The sequence below is a fragment of the Oncorhynchus mykiss genome, chromosome 7, assembly GCF_057628025.1.
Source record: "Oncorhynchus mykiss isolate SJ-2025 chromosome 7, ASM5762802v1, whole genome shotgun sequence".
NCBI classification, from domain to species: Eukaryota; Metazoa; Chordata; class Actinopteri; order Salmoniformes; family Salmonidae; genus Oncorhynchus; species Oncorhynchus mykiss.
In genome coordinates this window covers 45,157,452-45,174,989 of record NC_143028.1, presented here as the reverse complement: position 1 = coordinate 45,174,989, position 17,538 = coordinate 45,157,452, and the positions used below count along the sequence as shown (strand labels likewise).

Sequence of the window (17,538 nt, the reverse complement as noted above, 5' to 3'; positions counted from 1 at the left end):
GTTTAACTAGCTGCTGTGTTCCCTTACCGCCGTAGCCGGTCTTCCGTCGCACGGTGAGGTTGACGTGGCCCTGCTTGGCGGCCTGCTGCATCAGCTGTACCACCAGCTGGTGAGACTTCCCCACCACCGCCGTGCCATCCACACAGATGAGCTCATCCCCCGAACGCAGGCGCCCGTCCTCATCCGCCGCCCCGTACTTCACTATGTGCCCTATGTAGATCTGGGGAGAGGGAGAGGAGAGGGGAGGAGAGGGGGAGGGGGAGGATAGAGGGAGGATAGGGGGAGGAGGGGGGAGGATAGGGGGAGGAGAGGGGGAGGAGAGGGGAGGGGAGGGGGAGGATAGGGGGAGGATAGGGGAGGATAGGGGGAGGATGAGGAGAGGGGAGGGGGAGGGGAGGGGGAGGATAGGGGGAGGATAGGGGAGGATAGGGGGAGGATAGGGGGAGGAGAGGGGGAGGATAGGGGAGGATAGGGGGAGGATAGGGGGAGGAGAGGGGGAGGAGAGGGGAGGATAGGGGAGGATAGGGGGAGGATAGGGGGAGGAGAGGGGGAGGATAGGGGAGGATAGGGGGAGGATAGGGGGAGGAGAGGGGGAGGAGAGGGGAGGGGGAGGGGAGGGGGAGGATAGGGGGAGGATAGGGGAGGATAGGGGGAGGAGAGGGGAGGGGGAGGGGAGGGGGAGGATAGGGGGAGGATAGGGGGAGGAAAAGAGGCGGCGGGAGGAGGGGAGAAAATGAAAGAAAAGGAGTGGACAGAAGAGGTTGGAGGACAGAAGAGGTTGGATGACAGAAGAGGTTGGAGGACAGAAGAGGTTGGAGGACAGAAGAGGTTGGAGGACAGAAGAGGTTGGAGGACAGAAGAGGTTGGAGGACAGAAGAGGTTGGAGGACAGAAGAGGTTGGAGGACAGAAGAGGTTGGAGGACAGAAGAGGTTGTTGATCAATCAACAGCACGCCGTGACAGAACATCAGCATGAGATAAAGTTTGTTGAAGAATATTCTACCTCTTAGGTAAGATCATTTTAGAACAACACTTTCCGGCAGCACTAACACCCCGGGTCCAGCTAGAAAGCTGGCTAGTACGTCTCCTCTTCTCTTTCGCCGCTTGGCTGCACACAGCCTGGTCTAAATCTCTTGTGTGTCATTATTTTCCTTCTTCAAAAGCTGTACAGACCAGCTCACAAGAACAAACAACTTGGCCTCTTTAAAAGGGGAATAAAGTGTCGGGGATAGATATTCTTCTCTCTGATTGAGGCTGCAGCAAGGAGATGAAAGAGCAAGTGGAGCAACAGAACCGAGCTGAGACCTCAACCACCACCACACGCAGACTGACACTGCTGCTGTAGTTGATTCATCTGGCTCCAACAGAGGAGTTTACAACCATCAATTAAACAGTCAAATATGGCACACAAAGACGCTAAAAATATATACAACTCTATACTAAATATTTGTAATAACAAACTGAGAAGTCTCATAATAAATGTCCAAGACTAATAACTGGGTATTTAGAATCTGTTGAAAGGTGTATTATTTTTCAACTGAATTTAAAATACCTATTGAGAGAGTATAGATATACAGTACATTCGGAAAGTGTTCAGAGCACTTCCCATTTTCCACATTTTGTTACGTTACAGCCTTATTCTGAAATGGATTACATTATTTTTCCCCCTCATCAATCTACTCACAATACTCCCAAGATGAAAAAGCGAAAACAGGTTTTTAGAAATGTTTGCAAAATTATATATATATTAAAAAAAATAAACTTTACACAAGTATTTAGACCCTTTGTTATGACACCCGAAATTGAGCTCAGGTGCCTCCTGTTTCTATTGATCATCCTTGAGGTGTTTCTACAACTTGACTGGAGTCCACCTGTGTTAAATTCAATTGATTGGACATGATTTGGAAAAGCACACACCTGTCTATATAAGGTCCCACAGTTGACAGTGCATGTCAGAACAAAAACCAAGCCACGAGGTCGAAGGAACTGTCTGTAGAGCTTCGAGGCACAGATCTCAGGAAGTGTACTAAAAATTTTATTCAGCATTGAAAGTCCCCAAGAACACAGTGGCCTCCATCATTCTTAAATGGAAGAAGTTTGGAAAAACCAAGACTCTTCCTAGAGCTGGCCGCCCGGCCAAACTGAGCAATCGGGGGAGAAGGGTCTTGGTCAGGGAGTTGACAAAGAACCCGATGGTCACTCTGAAAGAACTTCAGAGTTCCTCTGTGGAGATAGTAGAACCTTCCAGAATGACAACCATCTCTGCAACACTCCACCAATCAGGCCTTTATGGTAGAGTGGCCAGACGGAAGCCACTCCTCAGTAAAAGGCACATGACAGCCCGCTTGGAGTTTGCCAAAGGGCACCTAAAGACTCTCAGACCATGAGAAACAAGATTCTCTGGTCTGATGAAACCAAGGTTGCTCTTTGGCCTGAATGCCAAACGTTACGTCTGGAGGAAACCTGACATCATCCCTACGGTGAAGCATGGTGGTGGCAGCATTATGTTTTTCAGCGTCATGGACTGGGAGTCTAGTTAGGATCAAGGGAAAGATGAACGGAGCAAAGTACAGAGAGATCCTTGATGAAATCCTGCTCCAGAGTGCTCAGGACCTCCGACTGGGGTGAAGGTTCCCCTTCCAACAGGACAATTACCCTAAGCACACAGCCAAGACAATGCAGGAGTGGCTTCGGTACAAGTCTCTGAATGTCCTTGAGTGGCCCTGCCAGAGCCCAGACTTGAACCCGATCGAACATCTCTGGAGAGACCTGAAAATAGCTGTGCAGCATCGCTCCCCAGCCAACCTGACAGAGCTTGAGAGGATCTGCAGAGAAGAATGGGAGAAGCTCCCCAAATATAGATGTGTCCAAACTTGTAGCGTCTTACCTAAGAACTGAGTAAAGGGTCTGAATACTCATCTAAATGTGATATTTCAGTTTTTTTATATATAATTTGCAAAAATGTATGAAAACCTGTTTTTGCTTTGTCATTATGGGGTATTGTATGTAGACTGATGAGGGGGAAAAAACAATTTAATCCATTTTAGAACAAGGCTGTAACGTAACAAAATGTGAAGAAAGTAAAGGAGTATTGAATACTTTCAGAATGCAGCGTATGCAGAGCAGTGATGTTAGTGTGTGGTTGAATTCTCCAACTCACCGGCTCTCCTGGCTCGTTCCCTCCCAGGATCCGGAACCCGTAGCCCGTGTCCTTTCTCCACAGGAAGATGTCCTGCTCCTGGAAGTCAGGCACTGCAACCAGAGAACCATCCATCAGCATCAATCACTACATCCTGGATCATTACATCACAACCCACACTTTGTAACCCCTCCTCCCCCCTTTCCTTTCAGAGGAGAACAGAGGCAGAGGACTGGAGGAGATGGAGGGAGGGAGCTGATGATGTAATTCATGGCTTTAATGAGCACATAGCACACCAGCAGTTCCTTCTGAATCAGGCCAGTGGTCCATGCCTCACTCAGCCTCTCTACTCTACTGCACTGTTACGGTAGCCTCTACACAACACCACTGCCTCACTCAGCCTCTCTACTCTACTGCACTGTTACGGTAGCCTCTACACCGCACCACTGCCTCACTACTCTACTGCACTGTTACGGTAGCCTCTACACCACACCACTGCCTCACTCAGCCTCTCTACTCTACTGCACTGTTACGGTAGCCTCTACACCACACCACTGCCTCACTCAGCCTCTCTACTCTACTGCACTGTTACGGTAGCCTCTACACCACACCACTGCCTCACTCAGCCTCTCTACTCTACTGCACTGTTACGGTAGCCTCTACACCACACCACTGCCTCATTCAGCCTTTTCCTCTATAGCCTGAGGAATGTGTAAATATCTAATAACTTCCCATCAAAAGAAAATGATCTATTCCCAAAATACCTTCAAATCACCATTCAAAGCAAGAGAGGAGACGGCTGTGAAATTCCCCTAAGTACCTAACTTTATCAAACTTCCATATTTAGGATCTCTTTGAATACTATCCTTTCAGATGTCTTTCAAGACAAAATCCTTCTTCACTTTGTAGGTAGGTGACAGGAAGTCTCTCCCTAGCACTCAGCCAGGTCACCAGTATGCCAGCCTGGTGCTGTATTACTGAGAAGGGCCTCAGCAGTGCTGCTCCTCAGGCTCAGTCAGGAAGCCCCTAGCCGAGGAGATCTGAGCAGGAGGGAAGAGGAAGAGGGTGGCAGTACTGGAGCTAGCTGTCAGGGAGGTACTAAGCTGCTACATAGCGGTGCACTGCAGCGACTGACAGCTCATGGGTCACGTAGCACTGGAGGTGGGCAGACCACCGAAAAACACGGTTCCAAGCAACAACCTGAAGCTGTCTGTGTGTGTGTCCATGCGTTCAGCCCCCCCATGGGATACAACATGTAACTATACAGACCTCCACAGCTAAAGCCACTAAGAGCCAGCAGGAGAGAGGGAGAAGGGCAAGAGGCCAGCTTGGCTGAAATCGGTTCCAGAGTCATCAGAAGAGCTCACAGTGTAGAGCTAGCCCTCTTTCTACCACACTGGGACTCAGGGTATGGCTGAGATGGGCATGGCACAGGCTAACCGTCTCAATCTTCTCATTCACAAGGGCCCCAGCCAGGCCCTTGGCAGCTTATCAGATCAATACAGCAGCTCAACTTCTAAACCACTGGCTAGGAACAGATCCATACTAAACAAAGATTATTCAATCTGCCCAGCTCAGACTGACTCTGGAGAACAAGCAGATTAACTTCCCATCTCCTCTTCCTGATCTGAAGAAAGAGTGGCTAGTATCCACTATCCAGCTAGCACCACCAAAATGGCATCTGAGCAAACATCAAGCATGGGCAGACTTCAAAACTTATCCAACCTGCATTGCTCAGGTTTGGAAAATTGTGGTCATCAAATGGTGCGTTTACAGCCTCAGCTCTCCCAGGCTTTGATTTCAGAATCTATCAGGTAAACATGTCATCACAACGTTAATGAAGTCCTATTTCCTCAGGACAGGGATGTACAAGTGCTGAATAAAGCTGAGTTGACATAACAATCCCCTATTCTTCTTCCTTGTTTCTTTAGAATTCTAGAATTGCTCTCCCCTATCCTCTCTCACTTGAGGAGATAGCCAACTTTGTCGGTACCGTACCCAGTTCCTCTCCCTTTAGGGCCTCTAAATAATGAAACCTTGATGAAAGCAGGAGCACCAGAGAAATGATTAGACCTTGAACACTCTGGACCCTCCAATACTCAAGAGGGCGACTGACAGCGGTTGAGAGATATTCCTGTTAATTGGGGAGACTTGCACCCGTTAGCCTCACCAGACTACCAGGGAAATATTGGAGCCGCCTCCACCACCGCAAATTATATCCACATTTCTCTGGAGCTGTGTTCTAAAGAGTAGCGTAGAGGTAAACATGGCACAGTCCGTTCCAGAGAGCACACTATTTACTGATAATAACACACTTGGTCAAGGTTAAACGGATCAGGAGTGTGATTAGCATCACCAACTCTCCTTAGAGGCTGTTGTTATCACTCTTCCTCTAACTGCCACAATGCTCTTCAAACAGTCCACACCCCTAACCCACCAAGTTAACACCCACTCTAGGTCAATATACAAAAGACGACAGGATACTATTAGACAATATGTCTTGGGTCACCAGCCCCGGACTGCAATACCAACCCGACAGGACAGAGGGCGCACCCGAGCCAACACCAAAAGTAAATACTTACGCCTACTTTCATACATGCTCCTGGACTGGGCCCAGATCTTGAAGGGGTCCGGTTTCCTCTGGATGGTTCCGTCTGCCTGAGCGTCCTGGGGAGGCAGGCCGGGCAGGGGCTGGGAGGGGGGTGGGGGGGCGGCGCTCTCGCTGAATGGGGTGGCCAGGGATGGGTGCACAGGGGAGTCAGTGTGGGTACTCCGGTGGCTGGACACACTGTGCACAGGACTGTTCTGACTGTCCTTCCTCGCTAACTGCTGCATGAGGAAGAGGGAATAGAAGGAGTAAGACAGGGAGAGAAAGGTGGAGGGGGAGAAGAAGGGTGGTCAGAAAGAGAGATATAGCATAAGAAGGAGGGATAGAAAGAGTAGGAGAGAGTGGTAAAGATAAATAAGTACGCATTACAGAAGTCAGTCGAAATACATACGTTTTAATCAAGGCCAGTGATGTCAACCAGAAACACATTCTCTAACAATACCCAAGGCATAATCAAGCAGATTTGTTCATGAGATTTATTTTTGGGAAAGTGAAGAATTCAGTCAAAAATCCTAACAGAAAAAAAACTGAGCTCGTCTATTCCTTTTGTTCAACACAGAGCTGAATACATTAATGGCAGACCCTATCCCCCAATGCACGAGGAGACATTCAGAGACATACAGTAACAGCGAGAAGGGTGTTTAACTGAAGAGCAATGTAATATCATTTCAGCAAGCCATGACACCCACAATCTCAGATTGTTCTGAATTTGTTCCTGTAGTTAAAAACAGGTAAGATTGGCATTCCTGAAACATTATTTTGTTGAAATGTAATTTGATTTTGGAGAACTAAGCTAATTGATTGAACCCAAATTGATAGGATTCAGATAATATTCAATAAATAATGTACCCAACATCCAATTTGGATCACTGCTGAAAGGTGTGGTTTGGATCACTGCTTCTTCATACTATGTGAATCTGGTGATGTCTTTTTCCCCAAAGGTCATTGAAATTGCTTGCATTATTTACCATAAAGAAGTGTGGAAGTAACATATTTGACCACTAGATGCCACTGTTCTTGCTATATCGCAACATTATTTTATCCATTTTGCTGGGCTCTTAAATGTTTACGAAATAGGTAATTTCCTGTGCAACTTTGGGTAGAAAATTCAAGCCAGTCCTCCATGTCTGTGCTTGCTTATTGATGCACTTGTTTTAAATTGTGCAGGGCTCATTTGTAAAAGAGTCTTTAGTCTCAATATGACTTCCCTTTCAAAATAAAAGTCAATAAAAAGCCAATTCAGTTTGTCCTTCTCTTAGCAACCCAATGCAACCCAACCCAACTCTCCTTGAACAGTCCAATAAGTAGCAGCTCTCAGAGGGCTAACCATATGGTGCAATTCGCATATGAAGACTTTTCCTACAAGCCCAAAACATTGATGCAGAAATGGGCTCGTGACTGAAATGTTGTAACGATACACAAAGGGGTTGTTTCTTGGACACAGATTAAGCGTAAAAACAAACTGAATTTGTTCTTACGCAGACTTAATCGCTTTAATGGAGGATTTAAATTGTGAAGGTGACCACACAATGTATTTTCATCATGAGCCAAATCTATAGGTTTTCTACCCAAGTTACCAAAGGAAAACTGAGAAAATAGTGAGGCGGTAAAGTAGGAACGGGGGCATCGAGTGGTCAAAACATGCTACTTTATGGTAAACAATGCAAGCGACTTCAATTACACATGTTTCTGTACAGGGCAACAAAAAAAAACATAACCAGATTCACACGGAATACGTTACATAGCATGAAGAAGCAATAATCCAAACATTGAGAACTGATACTGTATTCTGGTTGTCGGGGCGGGATTGGCATGGGGGGGTATGTAGGTGGCTTTTGATTTAAAAAAAAAATCATGTCTTTCACATTGGTAGGATGAAGTTTGGTCAACATAAGATGTTGGGTACGATATTTATTCAATTTTAATTTAATCCTATAAATTAAAATTGCCAATTTGAGTGCAATCAATTAACCTAATTTCTCAGAGATGTAATTATATTTCAGCAAAAATAATTCCGTAATGCTAATAGCATCTGTTAGTAACTACAGAAGAGATTTGAGAACAATCTGAGCTGGTGGGTGTCGAAATCCTTTTCTTGTGCTTTTTGAGGTGGAACGACCTGGAAGGGAGAATACATCTAGGAGGGGAAAACACAGAAGCACAAATCCACCCCCCATTCTTCCCACATACAACACAGAGAGAGCACACAGGCAGCATCTCCCCCAAGAGATCGGCTACAGGGAGAGGGTAACACAGACTGACAGTGGTCCAGTCTCTAGCAATCACATGACTTCTCCATACTCTCTACATTGGGGCCAGAAATAGAAGCTAAGAAGAGCTGGACCACTCTCAGAAATCAACTCTACACTTGGACCACAAGCTTGGAATGCTTTTTCCAAGGCTGGCCTAATTTACTCATCTATTTACCTAGAATTCATTAAGCCAGGAGAACATGGCATAGATAATGAAACAAATATCCATGAGCAGGCCTGCTCTGCCTACCAATGGGTCAACATAATCAACCAGTGCAGCATTATCATCCAGCAAAAAACAGTTTCACCCAACACAACATTATTCCGACCCAGCACACACGTCATTAAAGCTCTCATCAGGACCAAAACACAGCGGGAGTCCTGATAGAGAAAACCCCTCGCTGCTCTGGGATGCTCTACACACCAACCAACATTAGCACTCCACACAGGAGAGTGGAGAGAGGGATGGATGGGGGAGAATGGAAGGGAGATGTGGATGGGGGAGGTATAGATATTTTTGGCACTCACCAGCTTTGGGCTCTTCTTTGCAGGAGCCACCCCTGGGAAGCAATATCCAGATCACGACGGAGATAAAAAAAAAGAAAGAAAGAGAAAGAAAAAAACGTGTTAACGACACACAATAATATTTCACCTTCCCCACAGGTAAAAGACGAAGAACAAAACCCCAGCGTGGAGCAGACGGGGGACTCCAAACAGGGACTCCAAACAGGGACTCCAGAGGTGGAGCAGCGCTAGCCTGCTTGTCTCTGCTTGAGTTATCTTCTCCCTCTCTTTCTCTGGCTCGTTCCCTCGCATCCACCCTCCCGCGCACCGCGTTAAAGGGGGCAGCGCGATCTATCTGCATTAGCACGGCGGCTGACTGCTGCAGCAGAAGAGGGGCCAACCCCGATGGCTAACCAAGCGCTCCGCTCGCTAGACCCTGCCTAACCCACTGCAAGAGAGAAAGAAAGAGTGTGTGTGTATATGTGTGTGTGAGAGAGAGACAGACAGAGGGGTAGAAAGAGCGAGAGAGGGGCAGCTCTGAGCTAACTCTGCTATCGTTCCCATGGAGAAGGACTCCAAGATACTGAACATTAAATGGTAGGCAACCGTCAGTTCCCCTCTTACTGAGACCATCTTTCTGCGTCCGTTCAGCACGCCGCTCGGCTGTGGAAGGCTCCAGCATCTAGAGGCAGTCACACCGCTCTTCTCCCGTCTCGAGCTCTAGCGCTTGCTTTTTTCTCCCTCTCCTCTTTTTCACCCTCCCCCTCATCTCTCCATCTCGCTTTTCCCCCTCACCATCCCTCCCCTCCACCCACACGCTAGTAAACATACGTGCACACAGACATGCGCACGCGCTCACTCCGCTCTTTCCATCCCGCTCTCATCAATCGGAGGCAGGCTCTGACAGGCAGGGCCTGCATTAGCATAAATAATATGTTCATACATTAATAGAGTCCCACACTGGCAGGAATATCATTAGAGCCTCCAACATGAACACAAACAGAGAGTAATAGGAGACTAAAATGAAAACATAGCCCAGATCTGTGTGCGCTTGTGTATAATGGTATTCAGCAGCATAAAGAGAACGAGTAAAACATACATGTATTGTATTCAGCGTGTAAGAGCATTTGTACATGCAGACAGGATTGGATGGGGTGAAGTGTCTATCTCTGATCCTGACAAAACAGGGCCAGTTTGTGTGTAAATCCTTTAGGGAGATCTGGGGGATTGAGCTGGCTTAGGCAGTTCTTTATGGCTCTTATCCCCTCAACATCTGTATTCAACGGCCACTGTAATGTGGTCCACAGTCCAGCTACCTTAGAGAATGTTCCCCTCTCCATCACTGCTCATCTCAACAAATCTCTTCACTCCCCTAATCCCTCTCTCTTCTCCCCTACCTGCTCCCTTCCACTATAGTGCTCTCCTCTTCTCCCCTACCTGCTCCCTTCCACTATAGTGCTCTCCTCTTCTCCCCTACCTGCTCCCTTCCACTATAGCGCTCTCCTCTTCTCCCCTACCTGTTCCCTTCCACTATAGCGCTCTCCTCTTCTCCCCTACCTGTTCCCTTCCACTATAGCGCTCTCCTCTTCTCCCCTACCTGCTCCCTTCCACTATAGCGCTCTCCTCTTCTCCCCTACCTGCTCCCTTCCACTATAGCGCTCTCCTCTTCTCCCCTACCTGCTCCCTTCCACTATAGCACTCTCCTCTTCTCCCCTACCTGTTCCCTTCCACTATAGCGCTCTCCTCTTCTCCCCTACCTGTTCCCTTACACTATAGCGCTCTCCTCTTCTCCCCTACCTGCTCCCACCCACTATAGCGCTCTCCTCTTCTCCCCTACCTGCTCCCTTCCACTATAGCGCTCTCCTCTTCTCCCCTACCTGCTCCCTTCCACTATAGCGCTCTCCTCTTCTCACCTACCTGCTCCCTTCCACTATTAGCGCTCTCCTCTTCTCCCCTACCTGCTCCCTTCCACTATAGCGCTCTCCTCTTCTCCCCTGCCTGCTCCCTTCCACTATAGCGCTCTCCTTTTCTCCCCTACCTGCTCCCTTCCACTATAGCGCTCTCCTTTTCTCACCTACCTGCTCCCTTCCACTATAGCGCTCTCCTCTTCTCCCCTATCTGCTCCCTTCCACTATAGCGCTCTCCTCTTCTCCCCTACCTGTTCCCTTCCACTATAGCGCTCTCCTCTTCTCCCCTACCTGCTCCCTTCCACTATAGCGCTCTCCTCTTCTCCCCTACCTGCTCCCTTCCACTATAGCGCTCTCCTCTTCTCCCCTACCTGCTCCCTTCCACTATAGCGCTCTCCTCTTCTTTCAGCAATTGTTACTCTCCTGGCATACCACAGCCACGCCCTACTCCACTCACCCTGAACACCATTTGACCAGCCCAGCCTGTGTGTTTGTGTCAGTCTCTTCTTGACTATCCTGTTTACTACGTGTCTAATCTGCCTCTGGGTGGCCATTAAACCCTCATATACTCTGCAGCAGAGCAAGCCTCTCCATCTCACCTTCCCTAAACCTTCCCCCACTGTACCCACGCTAAGCTCTCATCACCTCCCCAAACTTTCCTTCTCATCCTCTCTCAGCCCCTTCTCTTCACTCCTCTCCTGTACTAACCTTCCCTCCACAGCCCTCCTCGCTCTTCTCCTCAAACGAGTCACACTACCATTTATGGTACCACACAGCTCTCTAAAAACACCAGAGGATTGGGAGAAGGGGAACTGTGCAGTTCCTCAGAGAGCAGCACTGAGTTTTAACAGACCTTTAGAATCATTATCAAATGTAGAGGCATCTGCCCCTCCCAGGATTCAGACAAAGTGACAGTGCCAGAGACAGGTTAGGGGTGTCCTAAACGTGCTAGCTAGTAGCTACTTCACTTCTCACTCTGTTTCAGGGGTAGGGTGGTGCTGCTGGGCATGTGCAGAGCCCTGGATCCACCGGTGTTCTTATCGATGCAGCTTACAGCATCATCCACCCTCCATCTTTTAATTACACACAGGGGGACTAGCATGGCTGGTTCTCACACTGATGGACTGCGCAGGAGAGAGAAAACACAGGCTTGAGCCAGCCTTCTTTTTAAACTCAAAACACACTACTGAACATATCTGCCACATGGATTTAGGTGACTGATCAGCAATGGTTGTTTTCATCTGAAAACAGCATACCTTCTATTTATACACTACCGCAATATGGGATTTATTCATTTGCCATTTTTGGTGATGCCATCATGCCACTTGAGTTGAAATCCTCTGCCACTCACGTAGGCTGTAGTGGTCACTAGGTTGCTCGGTCCACAGAGTGAGGCCGCAGGTCAGTTTGAGAGGGCGCTGGCCACAGCGGCTGCTAAACGGAGGCTATTACTGAGGCGATTATGATGTCCAGTGGGGCGGGAGGGGGTACACTGGGCCCACGTCTCGGCCCCACCCCCCCCCCTCCATCTGGCCTCAGATGGATGGCTTCCGACAGCCCAGCCCATCTGTCACAACGGCGACAGCAACAGGCGCACAGGGGACTGACAGATGGTCTCTTGGCAACGGTTGCCTCGGCAGGCCGGTCCAGGCTATTTCACAGTACAGACTGAGCCACATGTCATCAATGTACAAATAGGCTGTCACGGACGTGACTGAGACGACCAATGCAGATGTTTATTTACCCGGAGTAGCGAATGTATAGAAGATGGGATTGAAAGTGACATATGTGCACCCCAGTCCTGTGACATGGAAAAGGTGACCAGGAAAAGGTGCAGGCGTTAGCAACCTCACCTTTGAATCATACACCCGCAGTGAAGAGAAAAGCATCCAGGCCTGGAGCGATGCATGTTTTGTCTATGAGAGGCTTATGCAGTGGATTACGATGCTGAGCAGAAATGACAATTGGGAGCAGTTCCTTTTGTCTGTCCCGTCTCTCTGGGCAGAGAGAACAGGCTGAGGGGTGACCCACTCCCTCACACTAATCTCAGATGTATATACTGTATTCTATTCTACTGTATTTTAGTCAATGCCACGCCGACATTGATCGATCTTTTACTTTTAGATGTGTGTATTGTTGTGAATTGTTAGATACTACTGCACTGTTGGAGCTAGGAACACAAGCATTTCGCTACACCCACAATAACATCTGCTAAATATGTGTATGTGAACAATACAATTTGATTTGATAGAGGAAAGCCCCACTGCAGAGTGCTGCAGAGTATTGTCATGGAAACAAAGGAAGGCCGAGATGGCTGAGATGTATGACCCCCCCTCCCCAGGCATGGAGGTGTGAAGAGAAGGGGGAGGAGGTAGGAGGGGAGGTGGACTCACCTTGTCCTTGTTACGCCAGTGACTCTGGCTCATACACAAACAAAGCCCGTCGCCCAAAAGTGCAGGGGCAGAATCTGGAGGCCAAGCTGCTGGCACTCTATTCCTCGATCATTGGATCACTGTACAATTTTTCTGCAATGCCATTCGTTATCAGCGTTGAATGTGAAGTCAGCAACATGTTGTGCAACGCATGCTTTCATCCCTTACATGGCGCCGTAAGGCAGCCTAAGATCTTTGTAGATGTTTCGGCATCACCATCATCAAACCATCATCCAACACAGTTTAACAGTCTGAAATGGCTGATCTAATGAGGGAGTCCTGCTCAATGTCCATAACAATTTCATCCTGTCCTTTGTTTTGTTATGTGTTACGTGTGTAACCTACACAAGTCCAGTAGGCTAGGCCTACTATTTTATGTTCATACATTTTGAAAACCATTTATTTAACAGGACCACAATGGAAATTCGTGTTATCCTCTATGATTTTATATGCATTATCCACGTGTGGTTGTATTGTGTTTTAAATGGTCAAATAAAGCTACACGATACAGTATATAAAAATGTATGTGGACACCCCTTCAAATGAATTGATTTGGCTATTTCAGCCACACCCGTTAATGACAGGTGTATAAAATTGAGCAGACAGCCATGCAATCTCCATAGACAAACATCGGCAGTAGAATGGCCTTACTGAAGAGCTCAGACACTTTCAACTTGGCACCGTCTTAGGACCTTTCCAAAAAGTCAGTTTGTCTGCCCTGCTAGAGCTGCCCCGGTCAACTGTAAGTGCTGTTATTGTGAAGTGGAAACGTCTAGGAGCAACAACGGCTTAGCCACAAAGTGGTAGGCCACACAAGCTCACAGAATGGGACCGGCGAGTGCTGAAGCACGTACAAATCATCCTTCCTCGGTTACAACACTCACTATTGAGTTCCAAACTGCTTCTGGAAGCAACATCAACACAATAACTGTTTGTCGGGAGCTTCATGAAATTGGTTTACATGGCCGTGCAGCCGCACACAAGCCTAAGATCACCATGTGCAATGCCAAACTTCAGTTGGAGTGGTGTAAAGCTGGCCGCCATTGGACTCTGGAGCAGTGGAAACGTGCTCCGAATCACGTTTCACCATCTGGCAGTCCAACAGGCGAATCTGGGTTTGGCGGATGCCAGGAGAATGAATGCATAGTGCCAACTGTAAAGTTTGGTGGAGGAAGAATAATGGTCTGGGGCTGTTTTTCATGGGTTGGGCTAGGTCCAGTGAAGGGAAATCTTAATGCTATATCATACATTGACATTCTAGATGATTCTGTGCTTCCAACGTTGTGGCAAAAGCTTGGCGAAGGCCCTTTCCTGTTTCAGCATGACAATGCCCCCGTGCACAAAGCGAAGTCCATCAAGAAATGGTTTGTCGAGATCGGTGTGGAAGAACTTGACTGGCCTGCACAAACCCTGACCTCAACCCCATCAAACCCCATCCTTGAGATGAATAGGAATGCTGACCACTCAACATCAGTGCCCGACCTCAATAATTCTCAATAAGTCCGCAAAGAAATATTCCAACATCTAGTGGAAAGCCTTCCCAGAAGAGTGAATGCTGTTGTAGCAGCAAAGGGGGGACCAACTCCATATTACTGCCAATGATTTTGGAATGAGACATCTAGAGCAGGGTGGAGATAAGCGACGTCTCCTTCCTAGCAGCACTCTGGCTTCACTTCTACAACAACCCAACACAGCAGAAACAACCATCTTACACTGTGCTCTGTCTGAGAGGGACAGTCTATCACGCTCCACAGCACTTAAAGCTCCCCGTGAAGACACAGAGGAAAGAGAAATATTAGCTAGAATATTACACTTGTTGGACATTGGCTTAGAGACCTTCGAACCCACTGCAGGTGTAGATTGGTCATTTCGCTTCAGCCCACTGGCAGAAAGCAACAGTGTAGTGGATTGATAGGTTATCATCAGACTGGCACACATCCTCACTCGCCATGTCAGTCTCTAACCCGGTTCATCCTCCCTCCATCCCTCACTCCGCTCCGGGGGAATGAGGAGTGCAAGGGCCCAGCCCCGCCGGGAACAACCCTGTCACCTCTGATGGATGTCTCAGAAGATGAACAGATCGACAGGGGTGTCGCTGTGCCACTCTTTCATCATCCTCCCGCCTCTGACATCCTCTCTCCTTCCTCCCCTCCTCAGAGGTGGTTGAGAGGCTGAGCCTGTGTTGTATGCATCTACTGTATTGTCCACCATGCCCACCCAGCCTAACAAACCAGTGAATGGATACCTTTAAAGCACAGGAATGGGACTGACTTGGAGTTATCTGGGTGGAGAATGAGGGAGGCTGTGCGCTACAGAGAGCTAGCCTCACGCTCAGGTGTTCTCCACACAATGGCTCTGCATGGAACACAACCGATGCTGGCTGCACCACCTCTCCCATCCCCGTAGACCACGGACACTTACACCCATTCATAGGCGCACTTCAAGCAAATTCACAGGAAGTGCGTGTCTTTAGGGGCTAGAATGAATTATGTCAGTGTCATAATCAGAACGTTTCAGCAGGAAGGCGGAGAGAAAAGGAGCACATTAGGCAGCATAATTAGACAAATGGAGGGATGGGCATCATAATGGATTCCTTGATGGAAGCTATTAATCACACCTCCTGGCTCGAGAAGACAACAGGATGCAGAACAGCAAAAGACGGGAGACACACCCACACAGGACCTTTGCTGTGTCATATACACATGGTTCAGTATGGAGACTTATGCAGTGTCCACCATCACCAGTGAGAAAGAGGAGGATGAGAAGAATCCAGTGAGAATCTAGTGTTGTGCTGGGGAGCCAGTCAGCTTACTCCAAGAGAGGGGAGAGGAGCACTGTTGCATACACAGGCCTTAATGAGCTCAGTACACTGTACGCACTGAGAACCCGCGGGATAGCACCGGACGCTCGGATGGGAATCTGTACACACTGGAAGGGAGGATGGGAAAGGAGGAGGAGGAGGCGGATAGTGAGGGGGCAGATCTCTGCCAATTAGAGTTCTCCTCTGGCTCCCTGTCAAAGGCTTGTAATTGGCTGTGTGGACTGACTGGTGACACTCATGCCCAGAGAGAGAGAGAGAGAGAGAGAAATAGAGCAAGCGAGAAGGCAAGCGAGGGAGAGAGGCGATGCTGATATCAGACCCCCCAATTAGCAGCCAGGCCTGAGGAGCGCAGAGCAGAGAGTAATTAATCCTGCTGTCTGCGTGGGGCAGGCAAAATCTTAGCTGTCTGATCCACACACACACAACCCCAGAGCAGAGCTCAGACTGAGCAATGATCACTGAGAGAACAGAGCTATATGAGACGAATGAAGTATGTGAACCATAGAGAAAGAGAATTGTTAATATTTGTACTACATACATGACACTCATGGGTCAATAGGTTCACCACATGTTTTCAAGGTAACTTTCAGAAGCAATCCTCTACTGAGTAGTCCTCTGCTTTCCAGAGAGTAGTGGCACACTCTATACAGAGCCACAGTATGTCTCTGCTTTGCTCTAAAGACATAGACAGCAGCAGTAAAAAGTGGTTTCATATCAGCTCCGTCTTCCACCCATGACACATTGAGGAATGATCCTCTCTAACCGTCCCGCCCACCCTTCTCTCCACTCTCTGGTCCAGGGAGTCTCTGTTAAACGCACAAACATTTTGTTTCATTGACAATCCATAAAAAGCGGACCATTATGGCTGTAGCGTTTTACGGGCTTGTACACAACCCCCTCAGACTAATGGTGGCCATTAATAAAGCAAGACAGGGAGAGGATGGAGCCATTTGTGATAGCAGAGCACCCAGTCAATGTCCTGTCCCGTTCCTCAACACTCAGCATTACAGGACGGATGTTCAGGTCTTTCAATTCCACAAATGAATCATTCCCAGAGAACTTCCAACGCCAGTTCAGACCGCTCTGTCTCAGTGAAAACTTTCCAATTACATGTCTCTCTCAGTGTGAGTCAGGGCTCTTTGTGGAGGTGTGTTCTGGGTAGTGGGTACTGTCTGTCTGGGGATTGGAGTGAGACCAAAATTCAATCATCCCCCTCATACACAGAGTCTTCTCTTCAGCTCTTTTATGAGACCGTTTCTCCAATCACACACCTAGTCAAAATCCTGTCCCGAGTTCTCACTCGACACAGACAGTCGAATCTGCACGCTCGCTTGCACAAACACAAATGCTCATGGACACACACACACACAAAGCTAGGATGGAAAAAAAATGAGACACCACAATTGTATTTCAATAATGTAACTTTCTCTTTTGTGTTGTTTTAGGGATAACCTATCCTTAAGAGTCGATTGACGCACCGGTGCATCAATCTAAGTGACATAATAAAAAAAAAACGATTAAAATCTGTCAGTATAAGCTATGTCGCCCTTCCACATCTGTGGTGGGAGGTGGCCGAGCTACAGCGGTGTTTATCAGATCATGGAGACATCCCGAAAATCTGTCTTCTAATGAAAACGTTCATAGCGTCCGAACGGTTTGGCCTATAAACTACTCTATGGAAAGGAGAGACTCTCACGATGGTGTTTTCCGTTTTGCTCTACCATGTGTCAAGGGACTCATCTGAAATAAGTGGGTAATGCTGATGTGCCACCTTCTGCCTGTAGCGTCCGAAGCGTTTGAGCTCCAACGGTATCTGGTGTAAACCGGATACGAGACAGTTTGCTCTATGGCCAAAATGTGTGTGTGTGTGAGACTG

The 17,538-nt window shown here is 48.0% G+C and overlaps 1 protein-coding gene across 37 annotated transcripts in view; it reads right to left on the bottom strand.

The window, feature by feature from the left end:
- magi1b (membrane associated guanylate kinase, WW and PDZ domain containing 1b) overlaps positions 1-17,538 on the bottom strand; it is a 204,890-nt gene that overhangs the window by 12,895 nt on the left and 174,457 nt on the right. For 26 of the 37 annotated variants that reach the window (XR_016497275.1, XM_036983454.2, XM_036983448.2 and 23 more), the window contains 4 exons: positions 8,527-8,558; positions 5,721-5,967; positions 3,160-3,251; positions 28-220 (listed from right to left, as the gene is read on the bottom strand). Coding sequence is in view for 36 of the 37 variants with exons in the window: in XM_036983454.2 (XP_036839349.1) it covers positions 28-220; positions 3,160-3,251; positions 5,721-5,967; positions 8,527-8,558 (564 nt within the window). In the remaining variant the exon portion in view is untranslated. Of the gene's footprint in view, positions 1-27; positions 221-3,159; positions 3,252-5,720; positions 5,968-8,526; positions 8,559-9,126; positions 9,252-17,538 lie in introns of those variants that run through there. The other 11 variants (XM_090241121.1, XM_036983450.2, XM_090241125.1 and 8 more) reach the window with 2 other exon arrangements.